Below are 13938 nucleotides of genomic sequence, written 5' to 3' on the forward strand. Positions count from 1 at the left end.
TTTGTTTGTCTTAATTATCATTAGTGCCTTTCATGTTAACTATTTATTATTTGTCTTAATTATCATTTATGTGCTGCACAGATGGACTGACATGCAAATAGATAGATAGATAGATAGATAGATAGATAGATAGATAGATAGATAGATAGATAGATAGATAGATAGATAGATAGATAGATTAGCGATTTCTATGCTGTGAGGAATAAAAGGCAACAATCCCTTTAACTTAATGTTGTACATTTTTAATTCTATGTCTATGAAAAAGTATCAATTTTACAAAAATGTAACAAATTAGATTAAAAATATAACAGTCTTCATATTATTTACACCTATTTACGTTGGCCTCTAATTAAGCAATAAAATAGTATTAAGTGTCACACAGACAACAGTTTAAATGTTTTTTGCTTATTATCTAAGTGAATACATTTAATAAAAATGTCTTTATTACAAAGTGTTACTTTTTCTTAAAATGTTTGTCTTTTTTATTTTTAAGCATTTTCTAATAAATAAAATCTGGGTGTCCTTTAAGGAGCATCTACTGTATGTCAGAGTGTATGCAGAATGATTGAAAATTAAACATCACTGAAATTCAATCACTTGCAGCAGGCAATCCGCTCCCTTTGAGTGTCAGTGCACACATGCACAGTTCAGATCAGAAAGTGAATGAATAATATTTTCATGTCTGCTGTAAAATAACATGAAGTGATGCGTAAATGTGTTGGGGGATGTGATGTATGAAGGGCAGAGCATGAAAAGGACTGATGCTGATGTACTTCAGTTTGGTGTTGTTAATAATTAAACTGCTTTTTCATAGAGCAGCGCAGGTGACCCCAGTTTATTTAAACTACAGAAAATGAAATTTCTTAGGTTGGAATTGCCTTTATACTGTTTAGATAATCTTGGACTTGCAGTGGGCTACATACAATGAAGAGAGTACTAGTCTTGGGGTAGAGGCTAAGCCCATTTTGGCAATGTTGTAATCCTTTCATTTATACTGTTCTAGCTCTTTAATTTTAAAACACAGGGATTCCATTAACTCCATAATTATTAATGTGACATGTAGGAGGAAATAATGTAGAATGGGAATGATCAGAACCACCATGCTCTTAACAGTGTAATTGTAAAGAATGCCTAGTAAATGTGGTAGATATTGTAAAGACTGTAAACCAATTGGAATGCAGAATCTTTGACCACCTTCCCCTTCTGCCTCTTCATTCTACCCTCTCTGCAATGTGAGTATCCACCTATCTACTCATAAAGAGAAATCAATCTTTCAAAAATGTTTCTGTGTTTACTATCATTTACCACCTCACCGCTTCTGGTTTAGGCAATTGCTTTGATAGTTCTGTCTGTTTGTGGGTAGAAGGCCTATGAAGGATCGCAGTGCCCAGCTGCCAGATTAATGTTGTTTCACTGTTTCAAGTGTCAAACAACATACACTGATTTGGTAAAACATTATCACCACTTGCATATGAAGCAAATAATGCCTACTGTCTTGTAACAATGGTGCATGTCAAGATCAGGGACATATTGGACGGTAAGCTAACAAATGTACTTGTATTTGATGTGTTCAATGAAAAAGATATGTGCAGGTGTAAAGACCTGAGTGACTCTGATAAGAGACAAATTGTTATGGGAAGATGACTAAGTCAGGCTGGTGGGGTACTCACAGTCAGCTGTGGTGAGCACCTACCAACAGAGTTCCAAGGAGAGAAGAAACACAAACAAAACGTTGGGCAGCCAAGACTTATCAAGGCCAACGAAGGCTACCATTTCTGGTACAAACCAATAGAAGGGCTACTTTGGCACAAATCACAAATTATTTTAATGACGGTTACAGGAGTAATGTGTTATGGAACACAGTGCATCAAAACCGGCTGCTTACAGGACTCTGTAGGCACAGGCCAGTCAGAGTGCCCATGCTATCCCCTGTCCGCCATTAAAAGCACCTACAATGGGCAAGCAAGCATTTGAATGTTTGCATCATTTACCTGAGAAAGAGACTTTTATGATGCACTGTGAGAAGAAGACAAGCTGGTGGAGGGAATGTGATACTTTGTTCAAAGTTATGCTGGGACACCCTGGTGTCTTTCCATTCACATGGATGTTAATTTGAGATGTACCACTTACCTAATCATTGTTACAACCATGGTACACTCCTTCATTCCCATTTCCTGATGGATGAATGGTTTGATGATCATGAGGAAGAGTTCAAGGTGTTGGCCTCTAAATTCCCCCAATCTCAATCCAGCTAAGCACGTGTGGGGTGTATTGGAAGAATGAGCCCAATCTACTACTAATGTCCTGGTGCAAATACCACAGGACAACTCGTAGAGTTCATGCCTCGTCCAGGAGGAGATTTCATGGTTCCATATGGAAGAGGAACAACATATTAAGCACGTGATAATGTTTTGGCTCATCAGTGTATATTTTTACACAGTACCTTGAAATAGTAAACACCATTTCAAGGAATTTTATTGGGTCATTGTATCAAGGCTTATATCTGCTGAAGAGACATACAAATACTTGACATTGAATTAATTAGTATGTGGAATCTGCTCATCATTAAAATATACCCAATATTAAAAGAATGAAAATAGAACTCTTATACAAATAAGCTTTAATATAAACGTTACAGATGGAATATGACAAATGGTTCATGGCAGCAGTTCTCAAGAAAGGAATGAGACATTATTATGTTCCAGTGTTTGCAATTGTAAACCAATAAAAGTGGGTTTAATGGCTTACCAGTAAAATCTGTTCGGAGTGACATTTTCATGTACAAGTTGCCATTTTCTTCCAAAATCCAATGAGCTGTACAGCTGCCAAATGGAAACAAGACAAACAGAATAAGTAAGATGATTAGAAATATATTAAGATATAGAGAAAATGTCTGACACTAGAAGATTACTTTGGCACAGGAGTTAATATTTTCATTTTTATCTTCTCTTTACCGTATTATTTGTGAATTCAGGTTTGAACAGATGCATGAAATCTGCTATAATACTATTAGGTAAAGGCAGTTGAGGACTTTCTGCTTTCTAAAGGAAATAGTAAAGAAATATTCTGAACAGTAAGGTGACACATGTAGTGAGGAACTAGTAGGACTGCAAGAGGGTTAAACTGGTACAGGGCCAGGGCGAGGCCTTCAAAATAGGCACAAGCACTAGGGATGACCATGCAAAAAACATCTTTATAATTCTTTCTTGATGTTATCATTTTGACTTAATTTCAATTTTTACTTTTTATTGTTTAAATTTTTTTGCCATCTATCTATCTATCTATCTATCTATCTATCTATCTATCTATCTATCTATCTATCTATCTATCTATCTATCTATCTATCTATCTATCTATCTATCTATCTATCTATCTATCTATCTATCTATCTATCATGAGTGCATCTCTTTTGCTTCCTTGGACACTGGTAAATGCTGTGCTGCGGAAATTTGAGGTGTATGGTGCTACCGTACAGCAAGATGTCCAAACTTCGATCAGCCAAACTGGAAACATTAATTAGATGAAATAGCAATGAGCAACAAAAAAGATACAAAATGATATGAAACGAAATGCTGATTTTGTCGCACTATTATAATGTGCTGAAAGATTAACAAAGTCTTTGTAGTGTAATAACCATGTTCATAAACTCTGAATTTTTTGTATTTGATCTCGGAAAGACACAGAAGATTTTAAAGAAAGGACTGGAAGAAGGAGATGTAGTAAACAATTATTGCAAGTACATACCAAAAGACTAAACCAATCTGTCACCAGACCCTAATCGCACTCTGAAAATCAAAGGTTTAAATGACAAAGCGGAGGATCAAAATGCCACAAAAATACTAATAAAGCAACTGCAAAGAAAAGTTCTACATAATCCAATATTGGATGATTCAGATCAAGACTACCAAATACTGTTGTGCAACCCTACTGGAACATAGAGAGGGGCATTTTAGAATGCCAAAATATTTTTTTATACAATAACAAAAAAAAGCAGAAAGGACACCAAGATCTTCTAGAAAGACTACAGAAGATGATTTAAAAATTAAATAAGAATGCCAATCATGACAATTGATAGGTTTAGGTCTCTACTGCTTGATTATTCTGTACTGGCAGCATAAGAAAGGTGTCATTGATAGAAACAAAATGTTGTAAGGACTAGAAGATATGAGATAAAATTATAATACAAAATACAAAACCCTAAGAAGAAAATAGCAAGTCACCAAAATCCAATAAGTGAAACCAAAAGCAAAGTCAAATAAACATGCCAAAAAAATCCTATCTCCCTGAAATAATTTCTCATGCTAGCTACAGCAAGATACATTTGTGATATCCATGTAGTTGGGTATCTTTTATATATAGGGAATAATAATAATAATAATAATAATACATTACATTTATATAGCGCTTTTCTCAGTACTCAAAGCGCTATCCACACAGGGAGGAACCAGGAATGACTTAAAATGCTCTGTTACAAAATGGTGATGCAATAATAATGTGTTCAGAAGGGTGCAAAATAATTTCCAATACGAAAAACAATCCAGGGGAACTATTAGCAAGGTACAAAACCCCAAAGACATGATTTATTCCTTAGGACCTACTGTATGTTTACTGAACATATAAATGTCAGGGAGTCCACATTGGCATTTCTAAGTGTGTTTATGTGTGAATGAACAGGTTCCCTTGAAGAGATAGAAACTGGGGCACCCACTTTAAAGGGAGAACTTCAGTGATTAAACATCAACAGTGGCAACACCTGCCAGAAAAGGGCACGGTCTCAATAAGGAAACATACTAAGCCATGCTGTCCCCCTAATTGAACAGACAGTATGGATGCTACCAAAAAGGCCTACTCTGAAGGCTTAGGGGTGCCTTTAAAAAATGGAGAGATTGGACTGGCTAAATATTCCTCTCCAACTATACAAATAAAACTACAGGTATGGGAATCTTTATTCAAAGAACAATTTCATTTGTATTACCAGGTGTAGTATCTAATCCTGAAGGGCAAAATGTGACGGTGATGGGTAATTTATTTAATTGCAAAATGATGTTGATAATTATCTATACACCCAATACAGATGACAGACTTCATGCAAAATGTATTTGCATCCGGTCCTAATGTGAACACTCATAAACTTATATTGGTCATTGACTTTGTGTTTAAAACTGTGTTTTAAATCCAACATCTAACACTGCAATAATAATTATACAGTTTGTAATTGATCATAACTTATCAAACTCAATATAGATTTCTTTATCCATACTTAAGAGCATATTCCTTTCTTAATCTCACCAGTACATCATTGTAACTCAAGAATTGATTATTTATTTATAGATTTTTTTTATCCACGATCAAAGCTATTCTTATCTCTGATCATACCCCTCTGATCATGGAGCTCAAATCACTATGTCCTACTGTACATACTCTAAGTGCAGCTGGTGTCTTAACCTCCTGTTATTAGCTGATGAAAACTGTACAGATTTTACATCCAAGCAAACTGATTTTTTTAGAGACAAATGCATCCTCAGACATCTCTGCAGGAATACTCTGGGAAACTCTGACAGCAAAAGAGAAAAGATTATATCATATCTCTCACACAAAAATAAATTGGAAACCAAGAAGGCATCACAGGTAATCAGTGAAATTACCAGAATAGATCAAGAACACTCCAGGTCTCCAAATGAGGCACTTTTTAGGAAAAGACAGGCTTTGCAATCAGAACTCAACCTCCAGCCAACAAATGAAATGGAACAACTCATTTTTAAATCACAACATCATTTGAAGGAAATGAAAATGATCAACCTACAGAGGGCTGAATTCAAAGACACCCCGAAAATCAAAGTGAAAAAATGATGCGGCCAGCTAGTCCATTTTGCCGAGATGTCATTGCAGGAACTCAAAATCGTACTCGTACTCAGTGGTTTGTATGCCACCTACATGCTTGTATGCATGCCCGATAACATGTTGGGGGGGGGGGGGGGGCATGCATCTAATGAGACAACTGACAGTGTCCTGGGGGATCACCTCCCAGATCTGGACCAGGCAACACTGAGCTCATGGACCGAAATGTCCCAAGGGTGTTCTATCGGATTTAGGTCATGCGAGTATGGATGGGGTCAGTCAATGGTATCAATTCCTTTATCCTGCAGGAACTGCCTGCATACTCTCGCCACATGATGCCAGACATTATCGTGCATCAGGAGGAACCCAAGACCCACTGCGCCAGCATAGGGTCTGACAATATGTCCAAGGATTTCATCCCAATATCTAATGGCAGTCAAGGTGCCGTTGTTTAGCCTGTAGAGGTCTGTGCGTCCCTCCATGGATATGTCTCCCAAGACCATCACTGACCCACCACCAAACCGGTCATGCTGAACGATGTTACAGGCAGCATAACATTCTCCACGGCTTCTTCAGACACTTTCACGTCTGTCACATGTGCTCCAGGTGAACCTGCTCTTATCTGTGAAAAGCACAGGGCGCCAGTGGTGGACCAGCCAATTATGGTATTCTATGGCAAATGCCAAACAAGCTCCATGGTGCCGGGCAGTGAGCACAGGGCCCACTAAAGAACATCGGGCCCTCATGAAGTCTGTTTCTGATTGTTTGGTCAGAGACATTCACACTAATGGCCTGCTGGAGGTTATTTTGTAGGGCTCTGGCAGTGCTCATCCTGTTCCTCCTTGCCCAAAGGAGCAGATACCGGTCCTGCTGATGGGTTAAGGACCTTCTACAGCCCTGTTCAGCTGTCCTAGAGTAACTGCCTGTCTCCCTGAATCTCCTGGAATCCATGCCCTTGAGACTGTGCTGGGAGACACAGCAAACCTTCTGGCAATGGCACGTATTGATGTGCCATCCTGGAGAAGTTGGACTACCAGTGCAACCTCTGTAGGGTTCAGGTATTGTCTCATGCTACCAGTAGTGACACTGACCATAGCCAAATGCAAAACTAATGAAAAAACAGATGAGGAGGGAAAAATGTCAGTGGCCTTCACCTGTTAAACCATTGCCGTTTTGGGGGTCATCTTATTGTTGCCCCTCTAGTGCACGTGTTGTTAATTTCATTAACACCAATTAACCAATTAACAAGCCCCTCTGCTACTTTATTGACCAAATCAATATCCCAGAAGTTTCATTGACTTGATGCTATACTCTGATTAAAAAGTGTTCCTTTAATACTTTTGAGCAGTATACATTAACAAATATGTTTTTTTAAGAAATTAGACTCAACCATAACATCATTTATTTGGAATTCAAAACATTCACACATCCAAAGGGTGACCCTACAATGACCTAAAGCAGAAGGTGGCATGGCTCTACCTAACTTTCAATTTTATTACTGGGTGGCACATATACAAACTATAAAAACTTGGACATTGACACAGATAGATGAACACACACATGCTTGGTCCTCAATAAAGATAAAATCCTGCAGTACTTCTTTACATTCCTTGCTTAGTTTCCCAATAAATACAAGGTATCTTCAATATACCAACAACCCAATTGTCCTTCATTCACTTAGAATATGGAACCAATGTAGGAATCACTTCAAGAAAGAGAAGTTTTTACCTGTTGTACCTCCAAATGATAAACACCTTTTTCCACCCTCTCAAACTTATCCTATGAACAATTACACCCCAAATTTAGCTTCCCATCAACACATCTTTTCCACTATTTCCAATTTAGAAACTCCGCTAAACGAAATCTGCCCAATTTACCTCACCTCCCACCTATTTTTATTCCAGAAGAAATATTGATCAGTCTTGAAGACTCAGACAGCATTTTCATAATATATCAAAACATTTTAAAGTCCCTTCCTTTCAAAGATCCCAGAGTACAATGGGAAAAAGATAACTAACTTAGCATTTCAGTAAAGGAGTGGAAGGCAGCCATGCACAGAATTCACTCGACCTCCATATGCACAAAGCATACAATTATTCAACCTAATATCTTTCATTGAGCACATCTATTTAGTTTAAAATTGTCCAAAATGTTTCCAGGGCATGAACCAACCTGCGAATGTTGCAATCGAGTTCTAGCCTCACTAGGCCACATGCTTTAGGAGTGTACCAAATTAACATCATTTTGGACCAAAATCTTTAAATGCCTATCAGACTGCCTTGGTGTCACAGTCCCTCCTAATCTATTAACAGCTGTGTTTGGTGGGCTCACAGAGGGGCTTAAAGTGGAGAAGGGCAAACAAATTGTAATTGCCTTTACTACACTATTGGAACACAGACTTATCTTGCTCAACTGGAAGAATCCTAACTCTCCTCTTTTAAGTCAGTGGGTAACTGATGTTATATACTATTTGAAATTGGAAAAAATCAAATTCTCACTTAGAGGATCTGTACAAAACCTTTTTAAAATCTGGCAGGATCTAATCAATAACATTTTAGAATAAGCATTTATTTATATTTATATTTCTACTCTTAAAGTTTTACTCTGGCTGTTGGCCTTCCTTTCTTTCTCTTGAGTGGAAGTTGAATTGAATTTACTTTTGCTAAGTTTGAATTTATTGTATGGAATGTTAATAAATAATTTCACTTCAAATATTTAGTGTCTACCTGTGTTTTTAGTTTTACGAAAAGTTTGTTATATGCCAAAATTTATAAATCTTTCTTGTGTTGTTTGTCAGTCATTAGCAACATATGTTTAAGTAGAAAGCACAAAGAGCACCTGAAGGAAGTGCGAACCGCACACATTTCCCTGGACAGACAATAACATACAAACTGCTGTTAACGTTTGCAAACAAGTGTGAGGTAGCCATACAAAATATAGAATGGGAGTGTTTTGAGTGTTTCAAGGCTTAATACTTTTTGGCTGATGCAGAAGACTTAGGAAAGGATGACATCCAAAGTAAAGCTAAAATCATAAAACAAATGACTGATCACATGACAATTACATAGATAGAACGATACTTGTCCCAGGGTGGAAATTTTGCTTTTAATAAATAAATGCATAAACAGGTAGATAAAATAGTAAATAAATATACAGATACACTTTTGTCAGAACACACATCATAATGATTATAAAGCAAGAAAAATAAAAAGAAAGGAAAGTTCGGACTTTACTGTCACAGTCCCAGTGAGATATTATGCAGTTTCTTGACACATTTCTGCTGAATAATTTGCTGGTTGATATTCCGTCAGTGTTAGTGTGTCAGAGAGAGGATATGCAGCTTTGTTCATAATGGCACTCAGTTTTGTTTTAATTCTTTCCTTTTCTACTACTTCCAGGGGGTGCACTGAGCCTGCCATTTCGATGATGATTCGGTGGGCCTCTTGAAGTGATGTTACTGACTAAGCCATAGTGTCTCTGTAGGCAGTAAACTGCTTGATTTTCTTTTCATCATTATTAAGGTTCAATTCTGTTTTGTCTTCTTACTGTAAGTTGCACCATATTTTTCAAAGCTATGGTAGCTGCATATTTAGATTTTCCATTTTCTGTTTTAAATGTATTAATTCAGGGCATGTCTATAGTTTACTGTTTTGGTAATTTTTGAAATTTCTTCATTGGAACGATTACTACTTCACATAAATGTAAATTGTACAGTATACTGTTCTGTCAGTGGTTAAGTCCCAGTTGGTACATATCAAACATTATTATTTTGTTTTATTTCAGTGCTTGTCATTTTTCCAAAGGAAATCAGCTGACAAAATACTCTAATACTCTAGCACTGCTGAATGTGTAGCGGACTAAAATAAAACACTATGTGCATAATTCTAAAGCATGGAATATTTTCATTTCTTCTCATCATTCATCCACACGGTCACTTCCATTAACTACTTCATCCAACCGAGAGTCACACTTTTTTCCTGAATAGCAATCAAGGACTAGCTAGTCTGAAAATTGTGTAACTGTTGAAATTTAGGATATGAAAAAGAAGCACAGGAAAAATGAAATGATTTGAAAGGTCCACCACCCTCAAAAGAAAACTGTCAAGTTCTGCAGGCAGACATTTTTTTTTGTCCTTATTGGATATTTTTAACTTGAAAGTCTGTTTTTGTTACTGTTTAAGTGCTGTTTGCCATTACAAAACAAAGTGTTTAATTTTTCTTTTTTGAAATGTTACTCCAGTAGAATTTGGGAGCCAGAGAATGAAAATATTTAATGCAGCATTGATCAGATAGTATTTAAAAGTTGTTGCATTATTCTGTACATATTTTGTTTGTGCCATTGCTAAGGTATAATATTATTGCTTATTGCAATCTATAAGTGTAACATTCTCAGAACTTGAGAAGCCACCTCAGTTTACACCTTAATATAGAGGTACAAGGCACCATATTTGCTTAATACTCATCCTCGTAATGAAGGTATAAGAGGAATGATTACTTTTGCAGGTTTTGCTGCTGTACATATGTTGCTTTTGGTAATTTTATATTTTTATCTTCACTGAACTTCCAATTTACAAATTAATATTCTGATTCCTGGTCATCCATAGTGATTCTTAAAGGCAAAGTCAAGATTTATAAATCGATAGGCGGCTTTATAAATGAACATTCACCATTTTTATGAATATTGGACAGATGATGTTCTTGAAAACAGGACCTGACCATGGCTTTACTGTGGCTGTGTGCAGTGTCATTCAATGAACTGGTTTCTCGTCTGGGGTTCATTTCTCCCTTATGCCCACTTCTGCCAGGCTAGACGCTGGCCCTAGCAACTTTGAATTGGATTAAGTGAGCTTGATTCGACTGTTGCACTGTAGCAGCAAATCAAGAGGTTTATTTGCTTGTTTATATATTACATTTCTGAAATAAAATTGATTAAAATTTAATTTGAAAGTTCAGTCCAGTTAAAGTATGTCTTGATGATGACCTTTATCAGAACCAATGATGTAATCATTTAAGTAATTTAACTGGCCATTAGAAAAGGGAATCCAATAATGATTAATTCCCTCTACTTCCTGCTGTATTACAAGCACACATGTGACAATGAATAAATGTGATCCTTTTTTGCTGAAAGAGCTTAATAAATGTTTAAATACCAATAAGCCCCTCCGGGATTTGCATTGTGGAAGTGTCAATGGTGTTTCCACACTTCAGACCTCTTGCTCCAGTTGTCTACATGTGTGACTCACTGAAGAGATACAGTGGAGTGATCAGCTCTCTGACTCTCAGCAAGCTAACCCAGTTTTCTAACACTTCATAATGGCACAAATTATCATTGTGCCAATTAATATCTTGAATTATATGGATGTCAGAAGACTGGCAATTAAATAATACTGTTTTGACAATTTCAGCGTATTTTCCTAACACACACAGATCTGTATTCTCTTCTCGTTTGACTTCACTAGAAACATGTTTAAGCCTATAACATTTTTTCTTATGAAGAATAAGAGGACATGCCCACCACTATGTACTACTAAAGGTCAATGAGACCCCAGACAGAGATAACTGTCTTGGAAAAGGTTAAGGCAGACAATGGCTACTCCACCACTGGGATTTGGGAGGTGTCTATAAAAGTAAAAAGAGAGATGAATACATCACAACAGCCCATCAGAAGACCTATAGATGAATTTAAGGTACTTCATGCTATGGCGTAAGAACCTCTGATTCCAGCAGGTGTGATTTTAGAGCAAATACAGTGCTTGATTTCTTTGATTAGCAAGAAATACCTAAAATAAAAATAACTGCACGATATGTAGCCTGCAAAATAGGATTGCAGAGTTGAGGGTTGGCAGCAAACTCCTCCATTTAGGACTTATCACCATTGTTTGCAGTTGAATTTTGGACTTTCTAACCAATAGACACACATATATATACAGTATATATATACTAGGATACCAGGAGAAGGTGGGAGCGGAAGATGCCATCATCTATATGCTACATCGATCCCTCTCCCACTTGGACAGAGGCAGTGGTGCTGTAAGAATTATGTTTCTAGACTTCTCTAGCGCCTTCAACACCATCCAACCTCTGCTCCTTAGGGACAAGCTGACAGAGATGGGAGTAGAGTCATACCTGGTGGCATGGATCGTGGACTATCTTACAAACAGACCTCAGTATGTGCGTCTCGGGAATTGCAGATCTGACATTGTGGTCAGCAACACAGGAGCGCCGCAGGGGACTGTACTTTCTCCGGTCCTATTCAGCCTATATACATCGGACTTCCAATATAACTCAGAGTCCTGCCACGTGCAAAAGTTTGCTGACGACACTGCTATCGTGGGCTGCATCAGGAGTGGGCAGGAGGAGGAGTATAGAAACCTCATCAAAGACTTTGTTAAATGGTGCGACTTAAACCACCTACAACTGAACACCAGCAAAACCAAGGAACTGGTGGTGGATTTTAGGAGACCCAGGCCCCTCATGGACCCCGTGATCATCAGAGGTGACTGTGTGCAGAGGGTGCAGACCTATAAATACCTAGGAGTGCAGCTGGACGATAAATTAGACTGGACTGCCAATACTGATTCTCTGTGCAAGAAAGGACAGAGCCGCCTGTACTTCCTTAGAAGACTGGCATCCTTCAACATCTGCAGTAAGATGCTGCAGATGTTCTATCAGATGGTTGTGGCGAGTGCCCTCTTCTACGCAGTGGTGTGCTGGGGAGGCAGCATTAAGAAGAAGGATGCCTCACGCCTGGACAAACTGGTGAGGAAGGCAGGCTCTATTGTTGGCATAGAGCTGGACGGTCTGACATCCGTAGCAGAGCAACGGGCACTCAGCAGGCTCCTATCAATTATGGAGAATCCACTACATCCATTAAACAGTGTCATCTCCAGACAGAGGAGCAGTTTCAGTGACAGACTGCTGTCACTGTCCTGCTCCACTGACAGACTGAGAAGATCATTCCTCCCCCAAACTATGCGACTCTTCAATTCCACCAGAGGGGGTAAACGTTGAACATTATTCAAGTTATTGTCTGTTTTTTTATCTTCTTTTTTTTTTTTTTTTTTTTTTTTTTTTTATTACTCTTTAATTTAATATTTTTGCTGCTGGAATATGTGAATTTCCCCCTGGGATTAATAAAGTATCTATCTATCTATCTATCTCTATCTATCTAGTCGTCCTCAGCGGCTCCGGCAGCATAGTAGTGAAACAGGACAGTGAGAAGGGCCCTGCCTGGCGACCCACTCCTGACGTCACACTTCCCCCTCCCCTTGGCCTGCAGCCTCTGTCTTGGATTAGTGTGAATATATCGGTTCGGCAAGCGAACTATGATTCTTAGCGTTATAAGAGAAGTCGCAAAATCAACCAGAATGTTCAAGTAAAATATAGAAAAAAACCCAAACTAAATCCTTTAAGTAGTTCTTTCAATCGCTAGCTAAACGGAGGTAGGGAACACCCCGAGGCTGGAATATGAGCGAGGAGGGCCCCATCCCCCCTCCCTTCGGCTTGCTGTGTTTCTCTCGGATTTGTGCAAATAAATCAGTACCAAAAGCAAACTACGATACTTAGTGTGATAAGAGAGGTCGCAAAGTCAACCGGAATGTTCAAGCAAATTACAGATAAAACCCAATCTAAATGCATTAAGTAGTTCTCTCATGAAAAGTGAACAGACATACAGATAGACAGATGTTAGATTTTATATAAATACTAGCCGTTCTGCGCAGCTCTGCCCGCGTAGTAGTGAAAGAGGACAAACTTTAAATATCAATAAACAAAATGAATCGCTAACTAAGTGGAGGCAAGTTACACTCTAAAACACAGAGGTAGACCAACTTACCACTCCTGACATCACACTTCCCCCTTCCCCCTTCCCTCGACCTGCAGCTTCTGTCTCGGATTAGCATGACTACTGTATATCGCTCCTGCAAGCAAACTATGATTCTTAGCGTGATGAAAGAAGTTGCAAAATCAACTGGAATGTTCAAGCAAATTATAGAAAAAACTCGATCTAAATTCGTTAAGTAGTTTGTTCATTAGTTAAGCGGATGTAAGATACGCACCAAGGCTGGCACGTAAGTGAGGAGGGCACGCCCTCCTCTCCTCG

The 13938-nt window shown here is 38.1% G+C and overlaps 1 protein-coding gene across 1 annotated transcript in view; it reads right to left on the reverse strand.

Moving 5' to 3' along the window:
- sorcs3a (sortilin related VPS10 domain containing receptor 3a) overlaps positions 1–13938 on the reverse strand; it is a 1273344-nt gene that overhangs the window by 349607 nt on the left and 909799 nt on the right. The window contains exon 5 of the mRNA XM_051922209.1: positions 2749–2822. Coding sequence (XP_051778169.1) covers positions 2749–2822 — 74 coding nt within the window. The remainder of the gene's footprint in view (positions 1–2748; positions 2823–13938) is intronic.

Source organism: Erpetoichthys calabaricus, chromosome 2 (genome assembly GCF_900747795.2).
Source record: "Erpetoichthys calabaricus chromosome 2, fErpCal1.3, whole genome shotgun sequence".
NCBI classification, from domain to species: Eukaryota; Metazoa; Chordata; class Cladistia; order Polypteriformes; family Polypteridae; genus Erpetoichthys; species Erpetoichthys calabaricus.